The sequence below is a fragment of the Thamnophis sirtalis genome, unplaced genomic scaffold (genome assembly GCF_051295495.1).
Source record: "Thamnophis sirtalis isolate CommonGarterSnake01/CBP01778 unplaced genomic scaffold, rThaSir2_p1.2 scaffold_1, whole genome shotgun sequence".
Classification (NCBI taxonomy): Eukaryota; Metazoa; Chordata; class Lepidosauria; order Squamata; family Natricidae; genus Thamnophis; species Thamnophis sirtalis.
The window spans coordinates 180,317,483-180,330,662 of record NW_028261381.1 but is presented as its reverse complement, the minus strand read 5'-3'; the positions used below and the strand labels follow the sequence as shown (position 1 = coordinate 180,330,662).

The window sequence follows — 13,180 nt, the reverse complement described above, 5'->3', positions numbered from 1 at the left end:
ATACCAGGAAAGATTCTGGAAAAAATAATCAAGCAACAAATTAGCGAACACCTAGAAACAAACAAAGTAAGCCAACATGGGTTTGTCAAAAACAGATTATGCCAGACTAATCTTACTGCATTCTTTGATGATGTAACAAAATTAGTGGACCAGAGGAATGCCGTCGATATAGTTTACTTGGACTTCAGTAAGGCATTTGATAAGGTAGACAATAACCTACTACTATATAAAGTAGAAGAATGTGGGTTAGACAGCATCACCACCAGATGGATTCGTAACTGGCTGACCAACCGCACTCAATGTGTAGTCCTCAAGGGAACTGCATCTTCATGGAGGGAAGTATGCAGTGGAGTACCCCAAGGCTCTGTTTCGGGCCCAGTACTCTTCAACATCTTCATCAATGATTTGGAAGAGGGAATAAATGGGGAACTCATCAAATTTGCAGATGACACCAAGCTGGCAGGAATAGCCGACACTCCAGAAGTGAGGCTTAAGATACAGAAGGATCTGGACAAACTTGAAAATTGGGCCCTATCTAATAAAATGAAATTTAATGGTGAAAAGAGTAAAGTCCTACATTTAGGCAAGAAAAACAAAATGCACAAGTACAGTATAGATGGTATCTTGCTCAATAGTAGTAACTGTGAAAGAGATATTGGAGTCCTAGTGGACAATCTTTTAAATATGAGCCAGCAGGGTGCAGCAGTTGTCAAAAAAGCCAACACAGTTCTAGGCTGCATAAACAGAGGGATAGAATCAAGATCACATGAAGTGTTAATACCATTTTATAATTCCTTGGTAAGTCCACACGTGGAATACTGCATTCAGTTTTGGTCGCCACGATGTAGAAAAGATGTGGAGACTCTAAAAAGAGTGCAGAGAAGAGCAACAAAGATGATTAGGGGATTGCAGACTAAAACGTATGAAGAATGGTTGCAGGAACTTGGTATGTCTAGTTTAATAAAAAGAAGGACTAGGGGAGACATGATAGTAGTGTTCCAATATCTCAGGAGTTGCCACAAAGAAGAGGTAGTCAAAGTATTCTCCAAGGCACCTGAGTGTAGAACAAGAAGCAATGGGTGGAAACTAATCAAGGAGAGAAGCAACTTAGAACTGAGGATGAGTGTAGGCCGAGGGTGCAGATTTGTTCTCTGAGTTTGTGGGTTGGTTTACGAATGTTTCTTTACCAGGCTAAGTAACATCATCACATCTTCAGTGGAATGATACATCTGGGAACCAACCCACAAGCTTGGAGAATGAAGCTCCACCCTCAGGACTATATGTCTCCAGTATTGTCAGCTGGTGTAGGAAGGATTCCATCACCCATGGTAAACCCTTGACTGACGGGGATAATAAGAATGGGTGCAATGTGTTTGTTATGTGCTTCTTTCCTTTCTCTGAAGATGGTTCCAGTCAGTGTTGCTTGGAAGGGAGAGATTGAGCCCAAACTGCTGATTCTTTAGGTGGCTCAGTGAGGCCTTCTCAGCTCCAGCTCAGAAGTCAATTGTAGGTTGATGATGTTCAGTTCTACAAGCATTGACTGACAAAGCAATGCAGACAATGTTTTGTCCAGGTGCTTGAAGGCTGTTGGAAGGAGAGGAAAAATCTCAGTTTGAATCCTAGCAAAACTAAGCAGCTGTGGATGATTGGTCCATTCAGGACTTTCTCTCTTTGGTCCTGCATGATGTTACACTGCCTTGTGGTGTGATATTGGAGGGCGGGGTTTCGTACTTGACTCTCAGCTCCTGCTCAAGAATTGGATCCTTTTCTGCTGCTGCCCCTGTTCTCTGGAGATTTTGTTTTGTCTATTTATTTAAAATATTTATAGAGCTTCCCACCTTCCAGGACACTGTCAGCTTTGCCTGAGAAACTAGATCTGATTCTTGTGTCCCACAAGCTATTAAAAATAGAATTATTCTGGAATGTATTTGGTGTTTAATGCCTTGCCCTCAATCTATACTAGTGTCTGTTTATTTCTTTGTTAGTGAAACATAAAGTCAACACAAAAATAGTTTGTCATGAAAGCAACTGTCTGTGAAGGCTCCTGGATTGGGGCTGAAAGGCAAAAATAAAAATGGAAGCAATATGCTCCATCTCATAATTGAGTAGACCAGGTTGCCCTGGCAAAAAACATTTAATGTTTCCCCTGGTATAGCTGACAAAGGGAGGAGAGCCCATAGCTTAGAGGTTAATACATCTACCTAATATGCAAGTAGCCCGGGTTCTAATCCCAGAAGGGTACGGCTAGCTGATGAGAGCTAAATAGCTTGAAATAGATCTGTACTAGTTTCCCTTTATATCTTTGTTGGTAAAACATAAATTCAACACAAAAATGGTTTGTCCCAAAATTGACTGCCTGAGAAAGATCCTGGATTGGTGCTGAAAGACAAAAATGAAAATGGAAGCAGTACACTCCATCCCATAATTGGGTAGACCAGGTTGCCCTGGAAAAAAAAAATCCTTGCTCTCAATTTTATTGTTTTTATAGGAAATACGGCTAAACTCAGCATAGCTCTTCATACCTTTCCCTTCCTTTAGGCCACCATACTTTCCACTAAATCTGTACAGCACAAAATAATTGCCCTTCCTTCTTTCAGGTTCTTTTGGGAGGCTCCCCTCAGTTTCCCCCATCCATGACTTTCTGTTCCAGGTGGCAAATGGGAGGTTCTGAAACACTCTGGCAAGTGTTTGCTTCAGAGGTGGTATTCAGCCAGTTCTGACCGCTTCTGGCAAACAAGTAGTGCAAAATTTGAGTAGTTTGGAGAACCAGCAAATACCACCTCTGGCTTGCCCTGCCCACATCTATTCTCTGTCTCCCAAGTCCCAGATGATCTGAGTCCCAGCTGATTGGCTGGGTCTTCTTATGTTGCCTTGCACCGGAGAATGGAGGTGGAAAGCAGGTTAGTGGAGTGGGGACGGAATGGGGATTTTACAGTATACTTCCCCTGGAATTGGGTGGAAATGGAGATTTTGCAGTATCCTTCTCCTGCCACACCCACCAAGCCATGCCCACCAAGCCACACCCACAGAACTGCTATAACAAAATTGAATTCCACCATTGGTTCGCTCAATTCCTCTGCCAAATACAACTGTTTTGGTATTTGATATATTAATTTGCAAATATATTCAACAAGTATGTATTTCAAATCTAGAAAACATTTATTTTGACTTCTGAGAAAACATTTATTCTCATCCATGCTTCTTTCCTTTCTTCCATTCTTCTCTTTGTCCTTCCTTCTTCATCAATAAACCATAAAAAGTAGTAACAATTAGCAGGGACAGAAAAATATTGTTAATATCTACGTTTAATATCTACTATTGTTACTATCTTATATCTTCATAAAGTATTTTTCAATTAATAAAGAGAAAAACAATGTGGATTATTTGAATTCTATAATTTATTTTAAAAGAACTACTAATCAGTTGAATGAAAAAATTAATAAGAAATTCAGAAAACTTTCAGTGATCTATGGAAACAAAAGTGCTTAAAAATAATGATAGTAAATCCACCCCAACAAATTTTCTTAGACACTTTTGATTCAAATAAATCCATCATTTTGGAAAGGAATATTTACATCTTTAACATCCAGATTATTTCCAAGATGATCAACTCAAGGGGATTGACTCAGAAGAAGAAATAAAAAAATAAAATAAAAGGTAAAGTGGCTGTTTCAGATTAACAGATACTTTGTAATGGTTTGCATCATCTGATTATTTCATGGAAAAGCCCATTCCACATTTCATATTTTAAAGAAAGCTGATAAAATAAAAAAGTCGAAAAATCAAATAAAAGTTATCAAAACCTACATTAGTCAGAGATTCTTGGATCTCATTATGTTTTCTCTACAATTTAGATCGGGTCTCAGTAGAATAATATAACATTTAGGGGAAAAGATGCAAGCCAAGAGACCAGCCCCAGATGCCAAGATGGAGAAGATCTCCACGGCCACCATGGACTTCCCATTGGTGCTCAGATAAGTGGGGATGAAAGTGATCCAAACACTGCAGAAGACCAGCATTCTGAAAGTAATGAACTTGGCTTCGTTAAAGCTGTCAGGCAAGTTCCTAGCCAGAAAGGCCACAGTGAAACTCACAAGGGCCAAAAAACCCAGGTAGGCCAGGACAGTGTAAAACATTAAAGCTGAGCCTTCATTACATTCCAAGATGGTCTCTCCAGTCACGGAGTGGAAATCATTATTGGGAAATGGGGGAGTGGTTATCAGCCAGGTAGCACAAAGAATTGTCTGGATCAGGGGACAGCACAATACAATGGAGTTGGTCAGTGGTTTTCCTAAGAATTTCCTTGCCCTGTTTTCTGGCTTGGTGGCCATGAAGGCCAGAACCACTATGACAGTTTTTGCCAAGACAGAGGAAACTGCAAGGGAAAACAGAATGGCAAAGGCTGTTTGTTGGAAGAGACAGGTGAGCATCCGAGGTCGCCCAATGAAAAGGAAGGAGCAGAGGAAGCAGAGCAGGAGAGAGACTAGGAGGATGTAGGTGAGATCTCGGTTGTTGGCCTTGACAATTGGCGTGTCATGATGTTTATGGAAAACCACCAGGACTGCAGATGTGGTCACAGAGAGAAAAAGAGCAAGAGAAACTAAGATGTATCCCAGAGTCTCTTGATATGAGAGGAAGTGGAGCATCTTGGCAATGCAGTGGTCCTTGTCCTTGTTGGGATACTGGTCTTCTGGACAGGGGTCACAGTGAGCTGCATCTGAAATCAAGAGTCATTTTGTATTTCATGATGGATCAAAAAGGGTTAATCAACATTTCCTATTGGCCCTGATGACAGGTTAGCTAGAGGCAAGGATGTTTTAACCTCTTTGGCTCAAATTCTCTGCTTTGTGTTTTCAATTACACTTTCAGGATTTTGTTGCAGAGGAGAATACACAGATATAGCTGGCTATAACTTCTCATTCCCCAACATGTCTATCATTTTCCTGGGACTGAACAATGATATTCTAGATAATAAATAATAGAGCTTGAACCTCACACTCCTTCATGAAAAGATTTGTAGTGGGATTTCCCAATGGGTTGTAAGAGAAGGAGTAGAAAGTCAAGGAGGTAACACATGAAGAGCACCAAGGACTCCTCAACACATGAATTGTGTCCCAAACTACCTTGCATTAAATTGCTGAGCAGGACAGGTTGTCTCCTCAGGACAACCTCAGGACAACCCTGACACAGGTGGCCTGGGGTGGGAGGTGGACAGGACAGTTTAGATCCATGAAATCAGAATTTCTGCTGAAAAAACATGATTATGTTGAAGAATGTCAATTTATGAAAAATAACAACAAAATTGATATTTGCTTCTACTGAATGGTTTCCTGGATCTTAGAAGATCTACATTAAAAGTTTGTTCTACCTGTCTGATTAGAAATGGTCGCTTCTGGACATGGGTCGCATCGATAGCAGCAGACCTGCTCTCCCTCTGGAACACTCCTTTTCTCTCCTGCATGGCACCTCTTCATGCCACACCGGCCAAAAGGCACTTTCTGAAAGAGAATATGGAGATGCTTGAGATGGTATAAGCAACAAACATGCTTCACTGATTCATTTGTACATTTCTGTTTCCATTATCAAAATGTCTTCAAAAGAAATGGTTAACTGGGCTCTAGCAGAAACCTGGAAAAGGCACAGGGAGATTAAGGGCCATTCCATTCCAGACCACCAATGGATGCTGGAGATTGTAACTGGGGCTTGACATGCAATTGAAGGGTCATGAATTGAGCTATAGCTTTTCTGAAGCAAACACTGATGGAGATCCAACTGAATGGGAATGGTCCATGGAAACCACTATTGGCTGCTCCATCTGCTTCCTGAGTATCAAGTAGAATTTCTTCCTAATCTCAAATCTTTTGGATCTGTCACAAATCAGACCTCAAATATGTTAAATGCAAAGTAGTTTTGTCATCAAATGGTTGCCAAAGTTTTGATTCAGTAACCTGTTCTCCAGTAAGGGAGATGTTTTGAATCCCCAGAAGAGAATGACTCCTTTGCTGCATTTATTTTAACTTCCAGCTCACCGTTTTTGTCCAGACAATTGCATCAGAGTTAATGTTGAAATCCTGGCCTGGGGGAGCCTCAGGTTCTACCTGTCCAACTTTCCTGTGGACAAAAGATAGATTGTGGAGAAGAACCCAGTTGAGAAGATCATAACGAGCAGATCCCAGTCCACTTTCTGAGAAGGAGATTTCATCACCAGCACTGTTGTTGAAGCGGACCTTCCTCAAATAGGGAAGAAGCTGAATGAAAAGAAATTGGAATAACTGGTTTCTATCATTGTGTGGTGGCCCTCATATTAGGGGATTCGTATCTATCTGAGAATCTAGAAGAGTTTTCTTGTTGAAGATCTGAGCAATCTAGAATAACATCAATTTTTTAACTACTTCCCCTACAAAAGTTTCTCTTTTGAATTGGCCATTTGTATTACAGCTACTTCAGCTGCAGTTTTTATCAGAATGGTGTCTACATACAAATATGTCAAATTCAAAATTCTTTGTATGATCTTGCTTCTGTGATACTAGGCTCTTTTTAAATGTTGACTTTGGCCCAAAGTCTTGAAAATGAGTAATGCATTTTAGGAACGATTAAATCATTTCTATCACATCGGTGTAGAATCCCAGTGACTTTCTCTAGCTGAAAATCAAGGAAAGCAGAATGTGGGAACAAGATATGACCAAGTGGGGCCATGTGAAGGAATTTCCTGCCCCAGTTTGTTCAGGAGAGACCCAAGGTTTAGCATTTGATGCCAAATTGTGTGTTTGCTTATTTCCTTCTTGCCATTTTCTTCCATTAATGGATCGATTTGTTTCCTTGATTTTTTTCTTCTTTTTTAAATGTTGAAATAAGGTTTTTTTTATTTTTTTGTACGTTTGTAAAAGTTTTGTAAAAGGAAAAGTTCCTTTCAATATGCCAATTAGCAAACATTCCTTCTTTATTTCTGTTTTGCTAATAGTCCCTTCACTCTGCTAAGGATTTGTTTTCCACACATTGCCTGCCCTAATTTGTGGCTTCACTGGCCAAAGAGATCCGTTCTTTAGCCTTTGAGGCAGAAATAAAAAACATCTGATGAATTTCAGACTAGGTGGAGTCCAGTTCTGTGTGGTAAATTTGACAAAGGTTGCTTGGACACAACAAGCTATTCAGTACAACACGTTGCAAACTAAAGACACGAGGAAGGTCACACAGCATGCTAAGCCATAGAAACACAAACCAAGGTTAAAATCAACTGAGTTTAGTATCTTTTTAAAAAGTAGTACAAGATTGGAAAATGACGAGCGATCTGGACCACAGAATCACCAAAAGTCAGGCATGACGGATAACATCATCATCGTCATCAAGGGCACATACATAAGGAAACTGAGGTGGTTCTGCAAATGTGCCCACTAGGACTGTTTAAGCCTCTGGCAAAATTGCTATCTTGCTCTTTGTTCTCTCTTGCTCCTGGATGGTGCTTCCTCCCTGGGTTGACCACTTTATGAAACTCAGACAACCCTTGAAGACCTTTGAAGAACTTTTAGGAAGGTCTTTCTACATGAACCTCATGGGCAACTGGCTTGGATTATTTCTCTTCTCCCCCCCGCCTCTCTCAACAAAATATTTTGTTTAATTCACTTTACTGTTGTTTTCTGCTTAAATACTATTTCAATCTGGTTTCATGCAGTAATATGATGTCATGCATATATTTAATGAAAGAAATACACATTGTGAGTTTCCTATTTAAAGATGATGATGATGATGATGATGATGATGATGATGATGATGATGATGATGATGGTGATGATGATGATTGCAGAAATTACATTTCCAGACTGGACATTGGATCACTCTTGATAATCTTCCATTTGTTACTTCCTGTACTGCTCTCAGTTTCTTTGGAATATAGGTTGACCCCTCATTTGTCTTTTTGTTAATAATTACTGTTTTAATCTGGTTTAATGCAGATTTGATGCAGTGATATGATGCCATAGAATTGTTTAATTCAAGAAATACACATGGGGAGCTTCCTCTCTAAGCATCTGTGTCCTGTATTAAAAACCTTTATCCAGTCCAAGGAATGGACTGGGCCAAAAAAACCTTACAGAAATTACCTGCCATGACTGGACATTTGAGATCCTCTTTCCAATCCTCATCATGGCTGGTTGCCCTCTGGATCCATGCATGGCATGTAACACGTGTGCCACAGCATAAATGGCATTGTAGATGTTGTAACCTTCCCCTATCATGCTTGCTTCAAACACGTAAGATGGCAGATTCCATATATCCTCCTTTCCTGTACATGGTTTTCTCCCCTTTGGAGGGATCCTGCCTGGTTTGTAGATCTTGCAGCCAAAGACCTTTTCCCACCACTTTGGGAGAAAAATGTCCCCTTGTGGGTTCAAAGGGTCTAAAGACAGGAGAAAACGGCTGAATTCTGAGACATCCCTGGTGTGATCCCTAAAATGCAAAGCTCCATGGAAGGGCTTTATAATTTTCAATAAGTGTTGAGAGTTCAGCACATTAAGTTTCCAACCGGATGTAAAGATCCAGACTTTCAGAAATGATGCATTTCTTCGTTTTTCATAAACAAAAAAAACTGCCTGTACATTTGTAATAGTATTGGAATCTGCAAACAAAACAATCACTTCACCTATAGACCACGTGTTTAAAATCTGAAGTAATTTCAGCCCTGAAGCAGCAGTAAAATCAGATTTCATAATTTCAGTGAAGGCCAGGCAGATCTCCTTCTCCTTCAGCATTGGCACCAGAGAGGAGATGAAATGTTCTCCACTGTCATTTTCAGGGGCCACTAGCCCAATCCAGTTCCACTGGAAATACAGGAGCAGCTGGGCTATACCCACGTACTGAGGAAATTCCCTGGGATTAATCTGGAAGAAGGACGGATAAACTCTTCTGCCTCCCTGAGTGTCCTCAGAGCCAACACCAAGCTGGAGAAAATAAGAATCTTCTTGAAAAGACAAAGTACATTTTAATGCTGATTTTAAGGGTCCCCGTTGTATGGTTCATTGCCCCACCAGTCACAGTTTATCCACTTTGAGTGGGTGGTTTCATCTTTCTCCCTTCTTAGGAAGAGCCACCAGTTATCTATTTTTTCCTGGTTGTGATAGATCAGAAGTCAAAGGAACAAATCCTAAATCTGATACAGAGAAGAAATTGCACTGAAAGGTGCAGAGGGATGATAAACATTTATGAAAGTCAGGAATGAATTCCTCTTGCAGAATTATATCAATATGGCTTTGTGGTTATATAAATATATATATATATATTGACATATAAAATCCAGAAATTAATTCAAATTTGGATAGATTATTTAAGGCAAATGCCACTGATATCCCCCCCCCCAACAACAACTTTGCTTTCATCCTTGTCTTCTGTATCCTTGTCTACTCCATACTGTAATCCCCACTCACCTGTGGGACCTTGAAGATGCTGAAGATGGAGGCCATCTGCCTTGAGGATTTGGGGCCCTCACCCCCAATGACGGAGAGAAGGGTGTCCTGCCTGTCACATTTATAACCTGGAAGCATTCGGCCTCGTGTGGAGAGCAGGGAGAGGCTGTGTAAGGAAATCTCCCTGTGAATTTTGCTATTCTCATAGATGTGGAAGCCAAGGGTGATGTTGGGCAGGAGATCCAGATCCTTGTTCACCTCCATGACAGAAAACACCAAGGCTAGGAAGTACTGGTAGTTTGGGGGTGTGAGTCTGTAGTGGGAAATATATGGGAGAGCATTATATTTTGGATGCTGTTGAATTTTGCATTGCCTTCCTTGTGTGTCCTTGGAACAGAAAGTCACAAATTTAATTTGTTTGGCTTTTTTTAAGGATGTTCCTTGACTCAACTTGGAGGGATTTCTGAATAAGGAGAAAGGCCTGGCTGCCCTTCTCCCAGATCATTTTACCACCACCACCCCTCTGTTCTCCCTCCTTCCTTCATTTGGCCTGAAATCCTCCCCAGTTGCTCCTCTTCTTCCCTAATCATTTTCTTCCTCTCTCGGAGCAGCTTCTTCAGGTTTGAGCAAAAGACTCCAGTGAGGGTCACAACACAGACTCACTAAGGGCCATTATTCATGACCACTGCTGATTCCTAAACTGAGGAGGTTTTATTTGGCAATGTCCCACATTGGAATAAGATTGAACATTTCTTTGAGAGTTTTTTATTACTATAACTTTAGCTCCAAATTAATATTATAAATCAACTTCTTCACTAGGGCAGCTAGAGTCTCGTAGTGTTGTCTCTCTTCAGCTTTATGTTGCCTCTCGTATTCCTCATGAACAATTTAGGGGAGTTAGAAATTTAAGTGTATTTCTTGAATTTGCCTCTTTATTGAGACAAGGACTAAGATCTGAAGATCCCCAGAACAAGGATTTCTTTAAAAAGGCCCTGAATCCAAAGGAAAGAAAACAATCACCTCCATCTTTCCCCTTCAGGTGAAACTTACGTGACTTGATTACCTAGATGGAATGGGTCCTTTTGAAAATCTGTGTTGATGAACTGCAAAGAAGTTAACAGGGGCAAATTCCCCCCAATGTTCAGATCACCAGGCCTGTAAAATTCCCATGGATCATGAAACTTTAAATGTTTTTGCGATGCACATACAGTTTGAATCTCCTTAGTAGCAATTGGGGGAAGAAGCCAGAAGAGCAGCAGCAGGAGAGGCAGCCCAGCCATTCTTCTCCCCTTCCCTCCTAGATCAGAAATGAAGGTTTCTGCAGAAACTGAACTGCAAGGAGCATCAGAAATCTCACCAGATTTACACAGTTGAAACTGCCCAGATTACCTCAGAGCAACTTTATCTGTTGTCTCTTTGAATTAACACATTTGTATTTTATCACTTTATGTCCTCCTATCTATCTTATTCTGAAATTAGACCATGTGCTGTATTTTATTCTATTTTAAGTATAGGGCTGAGAGAGTAATCAATTAATAAACTAGTCTAATATCATGCTTTCTCTTACCTGTGTTTGGGCTTTGAGACAAAGACCAGCTGAATCTCACTCAACCCTGGAGTTAGATCTTTGGAAGACAAAGCAAAGTCCTCCACCACTGGGAGAACTCACATCATATTTTCTAAAGCCTTTTTGTGGGTCAAAATCCACAGGGGATACAATACAAATTACTGTTCTTCTGATAATTGCAAGGAAAATCCATTGTCCTATCCACTGAGCAATAGATGCGGTTTGCACATCAGATGGGAAAAACATGTTTGTGTCTCTTGCAGCTAATCCACAGAGCAGATGGACTTGAGAGTCAAAGTGCACTAAACTTTTTGACCTATCTGAAAGTGAACACAAGATGGAGTTTGGCCTGTGCCATAGTATGTTCAGATAGAATGGGTGCTGATGGGGCAGGGTGGCAGTCAGCTGTACCCTAGAAAGAGTGAGCAATCATCCCAGTGTTTAGATGGAAGAACTGGTTTAGTTATATCCACAAAAGAAGGAAAGAAGAATGGATTGAGTGATCAAGTTTATATGGCCACTCATCTCATGCAAAATGATTCTGAGCAGCATGCAACAGTCCAGTAAATAGTGTAAATAAGTGTAAATAAAGTGTAAGTGTAAATAAAGAAGACAATCATTGCCTAAAACCTTTATACAACATTTATTAAAAGGAATTAGAATTATTGGGTTCCCCAAGTCTGCAAGCATGACCAGATTTGAAAGACCTTCAGAAGATCAGGAGTGATGAGGCCACACAATGAAGCTCAGCAAGCAAAGGTATAATAAGATATTATAGAAACATAAGTGATCTCGCTAATACCTTTTTGCACTAGCTTCTGGATACTCTTCAAGGGACGGCCCAGATGGAGTGCATTGCAATAGTCCAACCAAGAGGCATCTTCTCTCTTGGAATGTTGTGAAAGGGCCCATCTAGACATAACTGCCATTTGATCCTCAGGATGAAATTGTGAGTCCAGGAGGACTCCAAATTTCTTACAGGATCTGCTTGTGGCACCGCAACTCTACCCAGTACCATAGATGGTGCAGTCCTAGAACTGGAAACCCACAAACCTGTTGTGGCCTATCAGCGGCCGGCTGAGCTTTTGGTGGAATCTGACAGCGATGAACACTATGGGACTTCCCTGGAGGCTGAGGAAGACTCTGGGGGATGTTCAGAGGCAGAGCAGGGACTAGAGAGGCCTGTTGGCCACCAGGTGGCATTTGAGTCAGGGAGCAGTGAGGAGGAACAGAAGGAGGCTGTCCCTGATATACATATGTGTAGGGCTGAGAGGAGGAGGGAGCTGCTTTGGAAGAAGGCTCACAGAAGGAAATAGGAACAGGTGGCTACTGATTGGCCCCTCCCGGAGAGCTTATAGGTGGGGTGACAAGAGGGGAATTTTGGAGGAAACAATAGTTTACTAATCCAGGCATAGAGAAAGATTGGGAGAATTTCATGAGTTCAAGCCTTGTTTTCATAGAGATAATTTTCTGTCGTGGTGGTTTTGGCCTTCATGGCCACCAAGCCAGGGAACAAGACAAGAAAACTCTTAGGAAAACCACTGATCAACTCCATTGTCTTAGGCTGTCCCCTGGTCCAAGCAGTTCTTTGTGCTGTATGGTTGTTAGCCTCTCCCCCATTTCCTAAATTGGATTTCTACTCCTTGGTAGCTTCAATGTTTTATGCTGTCCTTGCCTATCTGGGTCTTCTGGCCCTCATCAGTTTCACTGTGGCATTTATGGGCAGGAAATTTCCCGACAGGTTTAATGAAGCAAAGTTCATTACTTTTAGCATGCTGGTCTTTTGCAGTGTTTGGATCACCTTATTCCTGACCCACCTGAGCACCAAAGAGAAGTCAGTGATGGCTGTGGAGATCTTCTCCATCTTGGCCTCCAGGGCTAGTCTCTTGGCTTTCATCTTTTCCCCCAAATGCTTCATTCTATTAGTTAGGCCAAATTTCTATTGTCGAGAAAATATAATGAGGCACAAGATTCTCTGATTGGGAACTTCTTTAAAATTTATTCTTTTTATTTTTGAATTTGATCCAATTTCTTCAAAATTATAAAATGAGGGTGAGGCTTATGTCTTAAATAATTGGAAAGAAAATTATACACCTAGGCACAAAGTATATATTAATTAGCAGCAATTATCTAGTCTTTTATTTTTATTATTTGCAGGCTTCAACTTTGAAATAAACGTTGATATTAAAGATGTGGGTGTTAGTTTAGAGCTGTACAA

General features: G+C 40.8%; 1 protein-coding gene across 1 annotated transcript; it reads right to left on the bottom strand.

The window, feature by feature from the left end:
• Positions 1-3,812: 3,812 nt before the first annotated feature.
• Positions 3,813-12,880, bottom strand: LOC148049947 (vomeronasal type-2 receptor 26-like). Its single transcript, XM_087705693.1, has 6 exons — positions 12,780-12,880; positions 9,479-9,708; positions 8,097-8,953; positions 6,030-6,248; positions 5,369-5,498; positions 3,813-4,717 (listed from the first exon to the last, which is right to left on the bottom strand). Exons 1-6 carry the CDS (start codon positions 12,878-12,880, stop codon positions 3,813-3,815), a joined length of 2,442 nt encoding a protein of 813 aa, XP_087561819.1.
• Positions 12,881-13,180: the final 300 nt, after the last annotated feature.

Bases quoted from the DNA above. Each gene is read 5' to 3' on its own strand.
- LOC148049947 (XM_087705693.1), bottom strand. From the start codon at position 12,880: ATGAAGCATTTGGGGGAAAAGATGAAAGCCAAGAGACTAGCCCTGGAG. The intron at 6,249-8,096 runs GTAATTTCTGTA...CTTTTCATTCAG, and splicing joins CAAATGTCCAGTCATGGCAG to CTTCTTCCCTATTTGAGGAA. The intron at 5,499-6,029 runs GTGAGCTGGAAG...ATTCTCTTTCAG, and splicing joins CAATTGTCTGGACAAAAACG to AAAGTGCCTTTTGGCCGGTG.